This window comes from Triturus cristatus, chromosome 4_1 (assembly GCF_964204655.1).
Source record: "Triturus cristatus chromosome 4_1, aTriCri1.1, whole genome shotgun sequence".
NCBI lineage: Eukaryota > Metazoa > Chordata > Amphibia > Caudata > Salamandridae > Triturus > Triturus cristatus.
The window spans coordinates 496,392,528-496,410,180 of record NC_140585.1 but is presented as its reverse complement, the minus strand read 5'-3'; the positions used below and the strand labels follow the sequence as shown (position 1 = coordinate 496,410,180).

The 17,653-nt window shown below is 46.3% G+C and overlaps 1 protein-coding gene across 2 annotated transcripts in view; it reads left to right on the top strand.

The window, feature by feature from the left end:
- Positions 1 to 17,653, top strand: part of GYS2 (glycogen synthase 2) — a 528,148-nt gene that overhangs the window by 163,661 nt on the left and 346,834 nt on the right. For both annotated transcript variants that reach the window (XM_085652724.1, XM_085652725.1), the window contains exon 3: positions 1,372 to 1,563. In XM_085652724.1, coding sequence (XP_085508850.1) covers positions 1,372 to 1,563 — 192 coding nt within the window. The remainder of the gene's footprint in view (positions 1 to 1,371; positions 1,564 to 17,653) is intronic.

Genomic DNA, 17,653 nt, shown 5'->3' with positions numbered 1-17,653 from the left:
CAGGGGTCGAGAAGAACACACCACCCCGGTAAGATGCACCCGAGCTGGCAGAGTGGTGGTGAGACCATCCAAGTTTAAAGACTTTGAACTTGAGTGAACTTTCGCTGATATGTACATAGTTTTCGTGTGTTATAAAAGAGGGAGATATGTAGTGTCGCGGTCTAGTTGATGCGCACTACGTACTCGCGCAATTGCGTGGGGCGGCCATTTTTTACGCTACTGCGCGAAACGATCGGAGCGATCGGAGCAGTTTGCCCGGCGCTCTCTCAATGTAACCGACTTACTAATAAACACAGCGCTTATAACTGCTGCCAGACTACTGCACTTCATTGGGGAAAAGCAGGGCGACATTACATAGTGAACAGAACGTTTTAAGCAAAATTCTCTATCTCACAGGTTACTCTTGATGCTTGGCTAAAACCGGACCAATATGAAAATTCTGTTGTGTACTTCGCTAATCTTCCTGCAAATTTCTGGGTTTGTTGCAATTCCTTATTAGGTAGTCAAGTAAATGTAATTGCAGTAGCCCAGTTGTTATAATATAAATACATTTAAGATTGTAATCTTTTGTGATGGTGTAAATACATGCAGCACACTTTTCAGGGAATGCAGTTGCAATAGCAATTTTTTAATGACCATTTGTTCTTGCTCGTTAGGAGATGATGTGGAGTCAATTTGATTCCTATGTTTTTTTTTTTTTTACCATTGGTGTCAACGAGGAAGGCAGCCCTAAGCTACCTGGCCAAAACCTGGATGGAAGTGCGGTTGAGGGGTTCACTAAACCTAGAATATCAGTTTTTGATCTATTGAATATTAAATTGTTAACATTCATCCAAATCTGAACTTTCTCTAAGCATTTCTTCAGGTTTCCTCTTTTATTTTGATCTTTATCCTCAAAGATAGCTATAATCTGTGTATCATCTCCAGATAGGTAGAATTTCACCTCAAAAGAGTCAATCACCTGGGCTGGTGGGATTAGGTACAGGTTATACAGTTGTGAGGACAGAACTGAGCCTTGCAGCACTCCACATGCGCTATATCTTCGTGATAATTCAGGTGACGTTGATTTAACTCGAAATGTCCTACGTGGTAGTCTCGGAACTAGTTGAATACTGTATATTGTATCCCAATATTCTCAAGGATGGTACGTATTTATCAAAAGTATCCAAAGTAGCTGGTAAATCCAGCAATATTAACGCTGTTGGTGTGTCCTTATCTGCATTCAACCTTAGTTCATCTAAGATTGATACTGTTGATATAGAAAAGTTTGCTGTGTCATTCTAGTTCATGATGTAAAAATATATTAATGGTTGCCATGTCAAATGTTATTTAATTGTGACATTTATAGATTTCTTAATATCATTTCCTCAGGTCTATTTTGGAAGATGGCTCATAGAAGGTAGTCCATATGTTGTGCTGTTTGACATTGCTTCTGCGGCCTGGAATCTGGATCTCTGGAAAGGAGAATTCTGGGATGTGTGCCATATCGGAATACCATATCACGACAGGGAAGCAAACGATGCGCTTATATTTGGATCGTTGACATCCTGGTTCTTAAAAGAGGTACATCCCTTAGTATAGTTCATGCATGTAGCATTATTTTATTGAAATATATCAATATCTGTGTTTATTCTTCCTCATCCCCACTGAAACACATGGGATGCTGTCTTAAGTTAACCATTCAGAATACTTCAAATGCGGATATTAACACTATTAGGTGCTAGAGGACTAAGGGCCTAATTATTAGGGCTGTGCGAAATGTGTCAGTTTCTTTTCTGGAATTATGCAAAAGTTTGGAAAAAATAGGCAAATTTAAGCGAATCTGTCATTTAGTGCAACATGCTTTGAGTACACATTTCGCACTAAAAACTGTGACAAAAAGTCAAGTGCTGTTAACAACAGCCCCTCCTTTTCTGTTTGTGTTGTTCCCATGCTTCTGCTATATAATGTACATCTGAGTGGTCTTCAGATTACGTGATGTGGTGGAATGGTGTAATTCCTAAAATTTCACGCAACAAGCATACACAAAATGCTTGAAAAAATGCAAGATTAAATTAGAGTAATGAAAATGTCGCACAGGTCTACTCATTATGACAGCATCAGTAATTCTGAGACAATGATTTCACACCCATAATTACAGATACCAAGTGAGTTGTTAGTTTTGGAATGCAAAATTACCAGGCCATTCCCCTATTAAATGCTGAATTGACTAGGAAATCATTGTTCACACTCAGATTTCGCTGGTTATTTCCTCATTCCAGCATTTTTGGGGGGAACAAAACCTGCCATGTATGCCCTGACTAATGTGTCCACAGAGATACTCGTGGTAATTCTGTATGGAATCAATTTAGTGAATTTATGACCCGGTGATGTATAACAGGGACAACTGTCCTGTGTATTCATGTCTGTCTTTGAAATTGGTGAGTACAGATTCTAGCAGCCTTACTGCTCGCATGAAGCAATGCTTGTTACTTTGCAGTGTTGACCATTTTCTCTTTCTTTGACTTCATGTTGGTTGACTAATTTGGTTATGAGCTGGGTGGAAAAAACTTTACGAAACCACGTCAGCCATGCATCAAACGTCAGTAAAGGCAGGCCCTTTTGCGGTCAGACCATGTGAACCAGTGGGGAATCGGGACCAATTAGATATGATTAGGCCTTCCTGTTTTCATTTTCTATTTTTGGCAATTTCTGGTGGGGTTTTTCCAGTGTTTTCCAGTGATTTCAATACCTTATAAAAACAGTGGTTATCAGTGGTTGCACATTTTCGCACCATTAAAAACAACAGAAACAGTGTTTTTCTGGTGTTTATGGAACGTTTTGCTTTTATTATTGCTTGCTCTATACACTGTGCATGTGTATAGACACAGTGCGTACAGGACATATGAGGTCCAAATACATTTTTACAAATCAAACGTATTGTAGTATACCATACAAGACTTCTTGAGTGAGTCTTTGGTCATGCGTGCTCGCTCTTTCCTTCCCATGTAAGTTTTTATCTGTGGAAAAGGGTCTCTGAAGATTGGCACTTGAGACGGGCAAGCCCAAACAGCCAATTCATAATTTGCTAACTCTGTCCTCTGACATAGCTTTCCATGCCAATACTGGTGCACCTGAAGATTGCGATTCTCTGGGATAGGTTCTGCACCATATGCGTTGAACTGGGCGCGTATGCCCTCAGTTATTGAAGCGGTCAAAAATGAAGCAGGACTTTTCAAAGCCCAGAGATAATTCCCCTTTACGGAATACAAACAATATCACTCTAATCTTTGTTGAACTTGGTAAGAACTTTTTGCAGCAGCATTCCAAGAGACACTTTTACATGTTTTCCAAACATCTGGCGTCATGTTTTCACCACTATCCCAGATGCTTGGTGACAGCACTTTTTTTCAAATATACCTGTCGATACACCTTGCATTGAATGTTTAAAGCCTGGAGTATTTGGCAAGTCACCTACTATCAATACTGACTCGCTAGAAAAGGGGTAAATGTGATGGCACATATTGCGACAGATTCTTATGAAACCAGCCATTTTACCTACCATGAAATAATCAAACGTAGCCAAAATATCAAATATGATTTTGATATTGGAGTGTTGAACATTGCAAGCACTCACCTCCAGTCAACTGATCTGGGTTTAATCCATCATCATTCTTTAGCTCACTCTGCCACCCCAGTTCAGACATGGCCATATGCAAATCAGTCTGACCCTGTGCCTCATGGGAACAGTCCAGCCCGAACTGTCAAGCGATGTCTTCCATGGACCGGAAACAAGTATCCTGGGACCGGTTTCTGGCTAATCAGCTGTCATCAGCCAGGCTAGCTTGAATCCAGTGGCAAAGTGAGCAAGGGACCCACGTCTGGGCATATCCTGCCAACTTATTGCGAGCAAAGCAAAACCAAAGGGGATGATGGATGGAGTGTTCAACATTGCAAGCACTCACCCCCAGTCAACTGATCTGGGTTTAATCCATCATCATTCTTTAGCTCACTCCGCCACCCCAGTACAGACATGGCCATATGCAAATCAGTCTGACCCTGTGCCTCATGGGAACAGTCCAGCCCGAACTGCCAAGCCATTTCTTCCCTGGACCAGAAACAAGCATCCTGGGACCGGTTTCTGGCTAATCAGCCGTCATCAGCCAGGCTAGCTTGAATCCAGTGGCAAAGTGAGCAAGGGACCCACCTCTGGTCATACCCTGCCAACTTAGGGCGAACAAAGCAAAACCAAAGGGGATGACGGACGGAGTGTTGAATATTGCAAGCACTCACCTCCAGTCAACTGATCTGGGTTGAATCCATCATCATTCTTTAGCTCACTCCGCCACCCCAGTTCAGACATGGCCATATGCAAATCAGTCTGACCCTGTGCCTCATGGGAACAGTCCCTGTTCAACATTCCGTCCATCATCCACTTTGGTTTTGCCTAGCCTTTGCAGTATGCCTACTTCAAAGTACTGCAAGGCCTACCGCTCCCACAGGATAACATTGGGTTCCCCTATTGTATTTAATAAGGGATTACTTTCAATTGGGAGCAGGTAGACAGTTCCAGTTTGGTGTCTAAAGAATGTTAATTAATAGCTCTCTTTTATGGTGAAGTCAGATTAATAAAATGGCTAAAAGCAAGAAATTCCAACTTGAAATGTTAAAGAACCTAAAACCAGTCCTACCTCCAGTCCAGCTAAAAGTGGCTGCCCATGCTCTGAAATTGTCTAGATTGGACTTTGGCAATGGGGTTCTAGCGGGTGCATCACAATCTGCCCTTTGCTCCTTTAAAAGTCATCTTACACGGAGGAGCTACACTACACTCTTTGACCAAGAAATTCAACCACATCTCTCCAGTACACTCAGATTTGCACTTACTTCCCACAGGAACCAGAATCAGATTCTATCTGGAATGCTTAACTTTCATATTAATCCATACAAAAGCCCCTTCCTCTTTGACAACCTTCTCAGGACATCAGGCAGTTTGAGGACAGTGAGAAGCAGAGCAAACATTCTCCTGGTAACACCTCTATTCCAAACCTCCTGTGTTCTACAGCATTCAATCTAGGGAGTGGCCTCTACCTTCAGGAATTCCCTGCCTTTGCATATTAGAATTTCACAAACCCTCCTTCCCGTGTCCATGTCTGCTAAAGGCTCATCTGTTCAAAACATACTTGACCCAGTAACCCTCGCTCTTTGAAGGACTAATCTGAGCCTCACCTCTCTATAAGAACTGTTGGATATGAAATCACCTTACTCCTTCTAACCCCTCCTTCCCCCTCCGCTGACGACTTGTATCCCCTCTCTTCTGTTAATAACACCCAATTACTTTTTCCCAGAGCCTTCAGTGCTAATGTATATCACTTATCACTTCAACAATAATCAGTTCCATGTAAAACCTTCTGTCACTTTTACTGTTAACCTGTAACGCATAATAATACTTTGAGTATAGAAATCTGATGCAAATTTAAATAAAATAAATAAGCTTTTAACAAAACATAACACAACACAGCAAAAACAATAACACTCGGACCTTAAAGTTAAGTTCTGTGTCCATCAGTACTCCAAGATTCTTAGCCTTCTTACCCGGGGCAGGACAACATCCTAAGGACTGCAACCAGCAATTACTTCCAGCTTGATGTCCCTGAGCCAAATATCAAGATGTCCCCATTAAGCTTCAAAAAGTTACATGACATCCACTCTGCCACTTTAGTCATGCAACCAAGAATATTCTCTGATGTTGAACATGAACCCTTGGGGATTTACACCATGATCTGTGTGTCGTCTGCATATGACACTACCTCCAGTCCAAAGGAGTGAATCACGGCCGCTAAAGGTGCCACATAAAGATTGAAAAGCGTGGGGGTCAGCGATGAGCCCTGCAGAACTCCACAGGGTAGAATAAAGGCTTCAGAATGGAAGTGCTGTAGTTTCACCCTTTGAGATCTTTCTATCAGAAATGAGGACAAGAGGGCTAATGCTTGATGGGAGATGCCAAGATCCTCGAGTCTGTACAGCAGCAGTATAAGCAAGATGGTATCAAATGCCGCTGACAGGTCCAGGAGTATCAGCACCACCCCCTGTCTTTCATCCACTGTGCGCCTGATATAGTCGGTGGCTGATATAAGGGTGGTTTCTGTCCCATGGTGTTTCCTGAAGCAGAACTGGGAGTCATTAAGCAAAAATTGCTTTTCCGCAGTTTCCATCAACTGGCTGTTAAGATGCATCTCCAGAATCTTTGCGGGAACCGGGAGCAAGGAGATGGGGTAGTAGTTCTTACAGTCCCCGGGGTCTAGATTAGTTTTTTTTAGAAGAGGCCTAATAATGGCTTGCTTCCAGCTACGAGGATTGGATCTTGATAGGATCACAATATTCATTCGTTTACAGAGTGGATCTGCTATGTTATTGGCTGCCATATGCTGAACAGCTGGTGGGCAGACTTCTAGGGGTGATCCTGCATGGGTTTTCATAAGCTATTGTGTGACCAGTTGGGGCGAGAGCATAGCGAATCTTGAGAGACCTTTGGTCTCGATGCCTAAACCAGATAGCATCCCATGTTCAATTGTAGTATGCCAGCTGGAAGCCATTAAATGACTGGACGGCCTAGGGTTGGGATCAAAACTTGTGTAGATGTCCATGATTTTACAGTAAAAAAAGTTTGCTAGCTGGTCTCAAAAAATCTTGTGAAATCTCTGGCTCTGCTCTGGGTTGAGAAGCCGAGAGCTGTTGTACAAACTTGAGTAGTTTTTAAGTGGAGGATGAACTTTCTATTTTATGAGTACAGTATTTGGATTTTTCTTCCATCAGTGCAAGCTTGTATTCCTTGATACTTATCTTGTATAGAATTATTTCTTGCTCATCTAAAGTTTTCCTCCAAGCCCGCTCAAAGCGACGGCAGGCTTATTTAAGCATCCTGAGTCTATCATTAAACCAAGGAGCCAATGGGATGCGCTTTTACGTATATGTGCCTTCATGGGGGGGCAATATATTTGCTTTGGACTTCTTTGGCTCTCAGAATCATTCAGTGAGTCAATGCTGTAGCTGTACAGGGCTCCAGAAGGCTATATACCATCAAACTGAGGTCCTGCTAAAGACTTTTTTCTAAACTCTAAAAAGCTCCAAGCAGTACAAACCTGTCAATCTCAAGTACCAAGGGTACGTCCTCCATGGGATGTCTCTGAACCATGTCCCAGATCTCTAAAGGTGGAGAAATTAGCTAAGTTCCAAATTTCTTCGACTGATATGAAAGTTTCTCTTTGCCACTCCTATAGACCCCAAGTCCTCATGTCAACAATGTCTCACTCGAGCCAGCGATCCTGTAGGTTTCAATTTATAGTGGTCAGCTAGGATTTCGTGGAGTCAGAAGTTATACTATGTTTTATCATGTTAGGTTATGTAATGCTATGCTATGCTATGCTTATTTATATAGCACACAATTCATCCGGGATGGCAACCTGGTGCTGAAGCCTGAGCCGTATGGGCCAAGCCAGGGCTGCAGCTATGTGAAAACCCAGCTCTTCAGTTTCTTGCACAATTCAAGAACGGAGGAGGCAGATCTGATGTGGTTGTTCCAGGCTTTAGGAGCATGGTAGGAGAATGCATTACCACCAGTCTCATTCTGCATATGTTTTGGGGGGGTGCTAATAGCAGATGTGTCTGGTAAGTTTCTGGAAGTGTATGTGATTGTTGAGGTACATTGGGCCAATGTTGTGTAAGGCTTTGTATTTGTGCGTGAGGAGTTTGAAGAGTGCTTTTTTATAGATTGTGACACAGTGGTGCTCTTTGAAATGTGGGGTAATGTGAATATGGGGTAGGAGGTTAAGGGTGAGTCTGGCCATTAAGTTTTATATGGTCTGGAGTCTTGTGGTCATTTGAGCATTGATTCCAGCATAGAGCGTGTTGCAGTAGTTCCAGCTTGCTGGTGTTAAGGGCTTCAACGATGGTTCTGCAAGGGCTGGTGGGAAGTCATTTAAGGATATTCTTGAGCATCTTATTTGCATTGGTTGCTAGGAGGGGTGTGGTTTCAAGTTGAGCAGGCCACCAGGTGGAATGCCAGAGTGAGGTGTCTTTGCGATTACTACTTACGACTTGTCTGCATTGAGCTTGAGGCAGTTAATTTTTATCTGTCTAGTGACTTCCTTTATGCAGGCAGGGAAATAGGGTGGTTGCGGTCTTGTCGGAGAGGGAAGGTATGAACTGGTTGTCGACAACATGGAATATGATGTTGATTCTGTGGGCGTGGATGATATGGGCGAGTAGGGTCATGTTGGTGTTGAACACAGTGGGGTTGAGTGAGGATCCTTTTGGAACTCTGCAAATGAAATTGATAGTGTCTTAGGTGGAAGGGGCCACGCTGCCTAACGGGTTGCAGCCTATCAGGAAAGTACAAATCCAGCAAAGTTTGGATCCTTAGATGCCAGCTTTGTGCAGTTGTTGGATAGGATGGGGTAGGAGACCGTGTTTAAGACTGTGGAAAGGTCCAGTTGGATGAAACCTGTAGTGTCACCTCAGTGCATGATCATCCAGAGGAGGGCAGTCTCTGTACTGTGGCTATACCTGAATCAGTATTGACTGATGACAAAGATGTGGTTGTCGTTAAAGTGTGTGGCTAGGCATTTGTTTATCACCTTTTCCATGACTTTTGCCAGGTACGGTAGCCAGATAAACCAATAGCTGGCTATGGTCTGCTGAGGTTTTCTTGAAGAAGGGGAGGACTGTGACATGTTTCCAGGCATCTGGGTAGGTGATTGTGATGATTGAACCTTTCACAAATTGGTTGACGGCTTCACTGATGGGTCCAGTGCTTTTAATTAAGATGTGGTGAGGGCAGGGGTCTGAGGGTGTTCTGGAATATATGGACTGCATATTTGTTGTGGTGATGGTGAGTCACGTGGTCAGGGTAGTCCTTTGGGTGTTGGTTGAGATGGGCAGGAGGGCTGTGAGGGTGGAAGGGTCCAGTTGAGGCTTAGAGTTGTCAATAGATTCTGGTGATCTTCTTGCTGGAAAATAGGAGCAACTTCGGGCAGAGATCGTCCTGAGAGAGGGTTACACTGGTGAAGCTTGCTGCCGGAGAGTCGAAGTCTTTCACTATGGTGAAGATTCTCATGGTGCTATTGGTGCTGCTTTCAATGCGGTAGATGAGTGTGGAGCTTTTGGTGACTCTGATTTTTGATGGTAGTGTCTGAGGGTGGATTTGTAGGTATTCTTGTTGGTGGCATCCTGACTTTGTCACTCTCTGTGTTCAAGTTGCTTGCAGTGGCATTTGGTGAGCCTAAGGTCTTCCATTTACCAGCACGGTTGATGTCTGGTTCTTGTGACGTTTTGGGATTTTAGAGGAGCCAGGGTGTCTGCACAGGTGGCAATCCAGGTGTTGGAGTTGAAGATTGGTTTGAGGAGGTAGATGTTGTGGTGAGGCTGGAGGAGTGCGGTTCGGAAGACCTATATGCTTCTGTGATCTTGTCATGAAAATTTGGCAATAGTGTTTCTGTGGTGGTTTGGGATGAGTATGCTGAAGGTGACGAGGGTGTGGTCAGACCAGGGTCGGACCAGATAATCATTGTGGTCTTGTCTACTGTGATGTTGCTGAAATTGGCAAAGATGGGATCCAGTAGGTGTTCGGCAGCATGTGTGGGGCCTTCTACTCTCTGGAGAGTCTGAAATTGAACAGGTTCTTGAGGAGGTTGGTAGTTTTGTGATTGCTGAGGTTCTCCAAGTAGAATATGAGGTCACTGAGGAGGCAGAAGGCGCTGGAGTAGAGGATCAGGGGTAATGATGTCTGCAATGGTGCAGCCAAAATTGGTGAGTGTCTAGGGGCGGTAGACGAGGGTGCAACTCAGGGTGTAATTGGTGGTGATGAGGAGTTTAAAGGTCAAGTGTTCCATGGTGCTTAGTTTTTAAGGTGGTGGAGCAATGGAAGATTCCACCTCTAGATCTGTCTGAAATGCTATCTTGTATCTAGAGAATTTGTGGCGTTGACGGTAGCCAACGAGGGAGTCAGCCAGTTTTCCAGCTGGAGGAGACTTGTCCTTCCATCGAGTCACTCCCCTATTGATTTGAATTGTCCTCCCGTCTGCCAGTGCTAGAGCAGTTCTTCCTCCTGCAGGGAGCAGTCAAACTCTAGGGAGGCTCTGGGTATGTAAATGGTTTCAACTTCTGACAGCCCCATCAGGAACTCCCACTTCAAAAGGCCGAGCTATCATAACAGTTGTTTGTGTTAACTGTTCCAGCCCCCTTCCAGATTGCTAATCCCTGCCAAGCAGTCCCATGTAACACACTATTGACTTCCTGTTGGCAAATTCCAACCCGTTGACTTTTAGAAGGAGGGTTATTGTTTAAGTCTAATTTACACCCACAGGAAACATAGAATATATCTTACTGAGAGACATCCTATGCACAAACCAGTCTTCTATCAGTAGCTTAGGATGCTTTTTTATGTATAGCGTGGCCTTACGTGAAGAAAGTCTATCAAGATACTGGTAAACCACATTTTACACTGAATGTGTAATGTCACAAAATTTCCCACAAAATCCATTAAATATTCATTGAATTTACTGAAATTGCACAGAAATATGTAATTTCACACACCCCAACTTGGGACATGGGACAAGGTGACAAAGTTTCTCTTGTGGTTAACCATTCTCTGTGGCTTCATTTTTTGGAACCAAATTTCAAGGCTTCAGTGGGACGAGAACAAACTAATATCTCACTTTGAGAGACTATTACCCACAACAGCTTTCTGCTTTGTTGCACTGGAGGGTTTAGACTTCAGTAAAATGTATACGAGGTTTGTTTGTGCTGTGGTTGGACATATTTAGAGATCCCTGTCTGCCCAGCAGGGGTGTCCGTAGCAAAGGAGCATCCAACCAAATAGCAGGTGAACCTTTCGCACTTTTGATGCAGTGCAGGCCGTCATCTTACTTTAAGCTCTCTCATCACATGTTTTCTTTTTGAGAACCACACTCCTCGATGTTCAGGGAGGTTTTTCTACCTCTAAGTAATATTGAAATTGTATTAATTTGTTTAATTTGTTTAGAGCTATGATAATCCTTGATATACATTTCTCTTGTGATACATCTGTTGCTTTGTGCCATAGCTATGAAGGGTTAAGCCCAGGTTTTCCTCTTTAAACTGTGCTTTGATATAGCAGGATATTAGATTTCTATCCTGGCCATGTCACCAAAATAATAATCCAGATTCTCACAGCTGATGATTGTCCTTATTGCTGTACATAATGCGCCAGCCTAGGAGACTCTACATAGAACCCACTCCCTCCAGGCACCTCAGCTCACTTAGGTGGGAGAGCACCTTCTACGCACAGACTGCGCTCACTCTGCTGCGCTCCATACGGCCCGCACTCTCTAGATACCCAAGCACAATTTGGTAGGTGAAGCACTACTGCAAAGAGGCAGCCTTCACTGTGCAGCTCTTTACTGAGAGCTCACTCATCCACATACGCAATCCTCTTTATGTAGTGATGGCCTACTGCATTCAGTTAGTTATGTTAGTAACATTTTATGTTACATTACAAAAACCTTAGAAATTGACTGAAAAACTCAAACATTAGAGTGACATTTTAATTAGGGGTGGTAATAATTTGTTACTTTACGTTAAAAAGAAAAACTAGAAATTGACTGAAAGAAACAAAAGGTTAAAGTGATTGTTAGAAATCTAGTAGGCAATGGCTGGCGCCAATGTCCAAATAGGGACCCTTCTTCCTAAGTCAGGGCAAGTGGGCTACCCCCTTTGATAACCCCTGCTCAACCCTGTGGTAACGTAGCACGAGCAGTTAGGCCTACCTCGGAGGCAGTGTGTGAAGCATTTATGACCATGCACAATAAGGCAGTAACAACACTACAAAAGGACACCACTCAAGTAGGTATAGAAAAATAGTATCTTTATCTAAGGTTTAACACGAGACTCTCAAAAGCGTTTTAACAAGCCACAATGCAAGTAAATTAGTATGGACTTAAAAATGCAATAACGTCTTCACTAGAACGTGACACTGGCTTAGTTCAAGGTCTGGATCTACGCGACCCGTTGCGCACCAGATACCTGCCGTTGGAAGGGGACACAGCATGCAGCTTCTCGAAGAAGCAGAGACCGGTACAGGCGGACTCTCAGCGACCACAGCAGTGATCCGCAGCGTGCACTCACAATGATTCGGGCACTCGGGGACAGGCGGGCTCTCAGCAGCAGCAGCACGCGGCTGCAAAGGCCTGGGCTGGTGGTGGCGATGACTCTCGTCGTGCAGCTCCGTGGTGGGCTCACAGCGGCAGCAGCTCTCTCTTAGCTGCGGCGGGCCACGAGACGTTATCGACAATCTTTGACAATGTTGCGGGCACACAGCGGTGGCAGCTCTCTCTTAGCTGCGGTGGCCCACAGGACAAATCACGATAAAGCAAAGATGGCAAAGGTGCGGGCACACAGCAGCAGCAGCCCTCTCTTAGCTGCGGCGGCCCACAGGACAAATCACGATGATGCAAAGTTGGAAAAGGTGTGGGCACTCAGCGGTAGCAGCTCTCTCTTAGCAGTGGCGGCCCACAGGACAAATCACGATGATGCAAAGTTGGCAACAGTGCGGGCACTCAGCGGCAACAGCTCTCTCTTAGCTGCAGCAGCCCACAGGACAAATCACGATGATGCAAAGTTGGCAAAGGTGCGGGTACTCAGCGGCAGCAGCTCTCTCTTAGCTGCGGCGGCCTATAGGACAAGTCACGATGATGCACAGCTGACACAAGTGCGGGCACTCAGCGGCAGCAGCTCTCTCTTAGCTGCGGCGGCCCACAGGACAAAGGATGATCTCGACCAGGCTGGCACAACGGCGGGCACTCAGCGGCTGCAGCTCTCTCTTAACTGCGGCGGCCCACACAGATTCAGCGAAGGTTCCGAAGGTTCAAGTTAAGGTGCGCTCTCAGCGGCGGTAGCTCTCTTTTAGCTGCGGCGGCCCACACGGAGTTAACAAGGGTTACCAGTCCGCGTTCCTCACAGTAGAACTAGAGGCTCCGGATTACTCAACGGAGGCCTCACCTGCAAGTAGAATTCCTCGCACAGGAATTCAGACGGCTGACTGGGTGAAGTCTAGTGTCCCTGAGACTTCAGCAGAAGGCGCTCTCAATTCAGGCCCTCGGGTAGTTTCTTCAGCAAGCTTGGTGAAAGTTTAAAAGTCCTTTCCTCTGTTCACTTGGACAGAGTTTTGTCTTGACATCCAGAAGGAACACACTTGAAAAAGGTTTCAGCGCAGCGTTTTATACCAAAAAGTCTTTGTTCTCTAAAGTCACAAATCACTGAATCCAGCCAGAACCAGTTCGGTGGGGTCGGGGAGCACTTAGTTTACGAGGCGACATTCTGCCCCTTTGGGAATGAGGGGGTCGGCTATCAGACGTCCAGTGGACGGTGGAGCCATCATTCACCTTGCCAGGCACAGCCCTGCTCAGATCAAAGAGTCACCCCTCCCCATGCTCTGAATGCCGATCTCTCTCTCCAGCCAGGTCTGACCCAGCTGGCCCTGCTGCTCCAAAACCAGACCGCCAATACACATACTAGCAAAGCTACAGGAAAGCTTAGACAAGAAAATACCTCGTTTCTAGAAGAGGCATTTTCGAACACGGGATATACAAATGATCCTTACCTAAAGATGTATCTCAATGTCCCGAGCTTAAACATCTCAAATTCGAGTTTCCTATCAGGTTCCTGGGGTCAGGTAGGATTATGGAATGTAATACTCAGCCTGCCCATTCTGGCCTATGAGAACGGATAGCCTCACAATAGTAAACAGTGAAATGGAGGGTAACTCGCTATTAGAACATGCTACACAGACCTAGGCATGTTCTTCCTGTCACAGACAACGCACCCTTCCATAGGGGTGTCTTACATGGTGCGAAGGGAAGGTGTAGGGACTGGGAAGTGGGTGCACCTCACAGTTACAATGGCAGTTCTGGACTGCCTATAGACTCTGCAATGGCAGGTCTGAAACATACTTTAAAAGCTGCTTCTGTGGGTAGCGTAAGTCAGCGCTGCAGGCCCACCAGCAGTATTTGGTCTACCAGTCCTGGGCACACACAGTGCACTTATACTAGGGACTGACAGGTAAACCAAACGAGCCAATTATGGTTATCCCAATTCATACAGTCATCTTTACACAGGGAGCATTCGCGCCGTGTCACTGATTAGCAGTGGCACTGCGCCCAGAGCATCTAAATCCAGCCAACATAAAAGATAGGAAGCGAAAAGAGGAAGGGAGGCCCACGCCAATGATGCCAGGTCTAACACGCATACCCTCCAGCTGAAATGTCGGGAGAACTAACCATGCCCTTGGGAGTTCTCATCACTAAGGCGGAAAAATCTGGACAGACTGTCAGCATTGGCGTGTTCTGTACCAGGGCGGTGTTCCACAGTGAAATCCATACCCTGTAGGGAAATGGACCACCTCAACAACTTGGGATTCTCACCCCTCATATGCATCAACCATCTAAGGGGCCTGTGGTCTGTCTGAACCCGGAAGTGAGTCCCAAACAGGTGTGGTCCCAGCTTCTTCAGCGCCCGGACCACAGCAAATGCCTCACGCTCAATTGCACTCCACCTCTGTTCCCGGGGAAGTAACCTCCTGCTTAGGAAGGCTACCGGTTGGTCTAGTCCCTCCTCAGTGATCTGTGACAGAACAGCCCCTATACCATGCTCTGAGGCGTCTGTCTGGACAACAAATTCCTTTGAAAAGTCAGGCGCCTGAAGCACGGGTGCGCTGCATATGGCAGTCTTCAGGGCGTCAAAAGCTTTCTGACAGGTGTCAGTCCAGTTTACCTTCTTTGGCTGCTTCTTAGACGTAAGCTCAGTCAAGGGTGCAACAATGTTGCCATATCCCTTGACAAACCCCCTGTAGTACCCCGTGAGTCCTAAGAAGGCTCTCACCTGCGTCTGAGTCTTGGGGGGTTCCCACGCCAGGATAGTTTCAATTTTGGGCTGAAGGGGCACAACCTGGCCGCTCCCCACCTGGTGCCCCAAATACACTACAGAACCCTGCCCAATCTGGCACTTACTGGCCTTGATTTTGAGTCCTGCCTACCGCAGTGCCATCAATACCTCCCAGAGGTGGTGCAGGCGGTCCTCCCAAGAGGAGCTAAACACCGCAATGTCATCCAGGTAGGCAGCACTGAAGTCTTCCAGCCCAACCAATACCCTGTTGACCATCCTCTGAAAGGTGACAGGGGCATTCTTCATTCCAAAGGGCATCACCCAGAACTGGTAGTACCCATTGGGTGTGGAGAAGGCTGACCTCTCCTTTGCTCCCTCAGTCAAGGCGATCTGCCAATACCCAGATGTCAAATCAAACGTGCTGAGGTATTTTGGAGCCCCCAGCCAATCTACGAGCTCATCAGCTCCGGGGATGGGGTACGCGTCAGTCTTCATGACTGAATTGAGGCCCCAATAGGCCACGCAGAACTGAAGTACTGGGGTGGTACCAGGCGCTGCAGCTTTTGATACCAGGACCACTGGGCTGGACCAAGGGCTGCTAGAGGACTCAATCACCCCAAGGGCAAACATTTTGGTAACCTCATCCTTAATGTAGGCCCCCGGTCAGTCACTCGGTAAGCCTTGTGCTTAATGGGAGGACTGTCCCCAGTGTCCACGTCATGGACACACCAATCAGTGACTCTAGGCACTAGGGAGAACAGATCACTGAATTGCCCCAACAGTTGGCGACAATCACCCTGCTGCTCAGGAGTTAGTGTGGTGGAGAGGACCACACCATCCACTGACCCATCTCGCTCTCTGAGTTGTCTGATGACACTACGGGGCAGAATGCATGGGGGGCAACCTGCTCTTTGGACACCAACCGGGGGCTGACAGCAGTCACACTAGCTCCGGTGTCCCTGAGAGCCTCCACCCTATGGCCATTGATGGTCACCCACTGCCGATACTTCTTAGTGTTATTAGGCAGTGTGGGGTTAGGGACCTTCTCAAAGTCTCCTAGCGAGACAAGGGTTAACTCTACCGGAGCCCACCCACCTTGAACCTCTACCTCCCCCCCAGGGCTACACTGACAATCTGGCGGGGTGGTGCACGGGGTGGTGCACAAGGGGATGCATTGGGGTCCCTCGGGGGACACTGGGGATCATAATACCGGTGGCCCACTTGACCACACTTGAAACAAGTGAGTGGCCCCCTCTGAACAGGCCTACCTGTTGGGGACACTGGCTTCTTCTCAGGGGGCTGCTGGGACGCCACTGCTTGGTTCCCTTGGGAATTACTTTGGGGCCCTCTCTGGAACTTCCTCGGATTACCCTTGTCCCCCCCCCTCTCTGCTGGGGACCCTGCCCACCTCTGGCGAAGTCTCCCATAAAACCTTTGCGGACCCGGGTGCTCACCCAGCGGTCCGCCTCCTCAGCAAGCTTCCTAGGGTTAGTCAGCTTGCTATCAATCAGGTGCTGGCGTAGCTCTGGAAAACAGTTACTAGAAAAATGCTCCCACGCAAACAAATCATACAATTGCTCAAACGTTTCCACTTTGTTACCTTTTACCCAGCGATACATTGCTCTGCAAAAAAAAGACACATATTCAACCCACGTGGTACCCTCTAACTTCTTACAGGTTCTAAACCTCTGCCTGTACATTTCTGGGATCAAACCATAACGGATCATCAAAGCTTCCTTCATATGGGCATACACCATCCTGCTCTCCTCAGGCAGGTCCAACAGGGTATCCCTACCATCACACACAAAGCGTCCCCACAACCCCGCTCCTCAATCCTTCTCAGGGACCTGGTGGAACACCATTGTTATCTCATATGCGGCAAACCATTGCCCAATATCCAAAATCCTTAATGACATCCTTAGGAATATAAACTCTACTCTCAGATGTTACTAAAGGTATGCTGCCACCAGAGGGGGAGATCGGGACACTCCTCGCCCTGATCTCCATCTCCCTCAACATTCTCTCATGCTCCCTTCTCATTTTCTCAAGTTCAATTGACAATCGATTCTTCTCAACGTCTAACTTCTTACTCTCAAGGTCCTTCTGACCTTCCAATTTAGCCCTCTCCAAACTACGCCTCCTATCTTTCTCTCTGTCCTCCAGCTCTTCTGGGGTCAGGCTCCTTTGGGATACACTAGTATCTGGATTGGAGGGTGTTCTATCTCCCCCCCCCCTCTACTGCATCATCCTGCTGCCCTCCAGCATTCTCTTCCTCATCCCCAGAGGACTCTTTCACTTCCCACCAGGCCTTCAGCGCCTTCTGGTACTCCTAATTCCAAGAGAGACCTATCAAGGGGACTGCGAATTGCTTACAAAATGACTTCAGCTGTCTGGCAGTATAGGTATCTAATCTTTCCTCCTCAAAGGTGAGATCCTCCGAAGCATTGGATGTTGGCATTCCCATATTAGCAGTACTCATGGCTGCAATCAACAATTCAATACTAGAACAACCAACCAAAAAAAATTCAAAGAGGGAAAAAAAACGTGCGTGGCTGCGCTTTGGTCTGCACTCACTAGTGGCGTTTACTAGTTATTGTACGTGGATCAGAAATGCAAGTCCTGATCCTCACCGCTGACCGCCAATGTTAGAAATGGGGGTCTCTAGTAGGCAATGGCTGGCGCCAATGTCCAGATAGGGACCCTTCTTCCTAAGTCAGGGCAAATGGGCTACCCCGTTTGACAACCCCTGCTCAACCCTGTG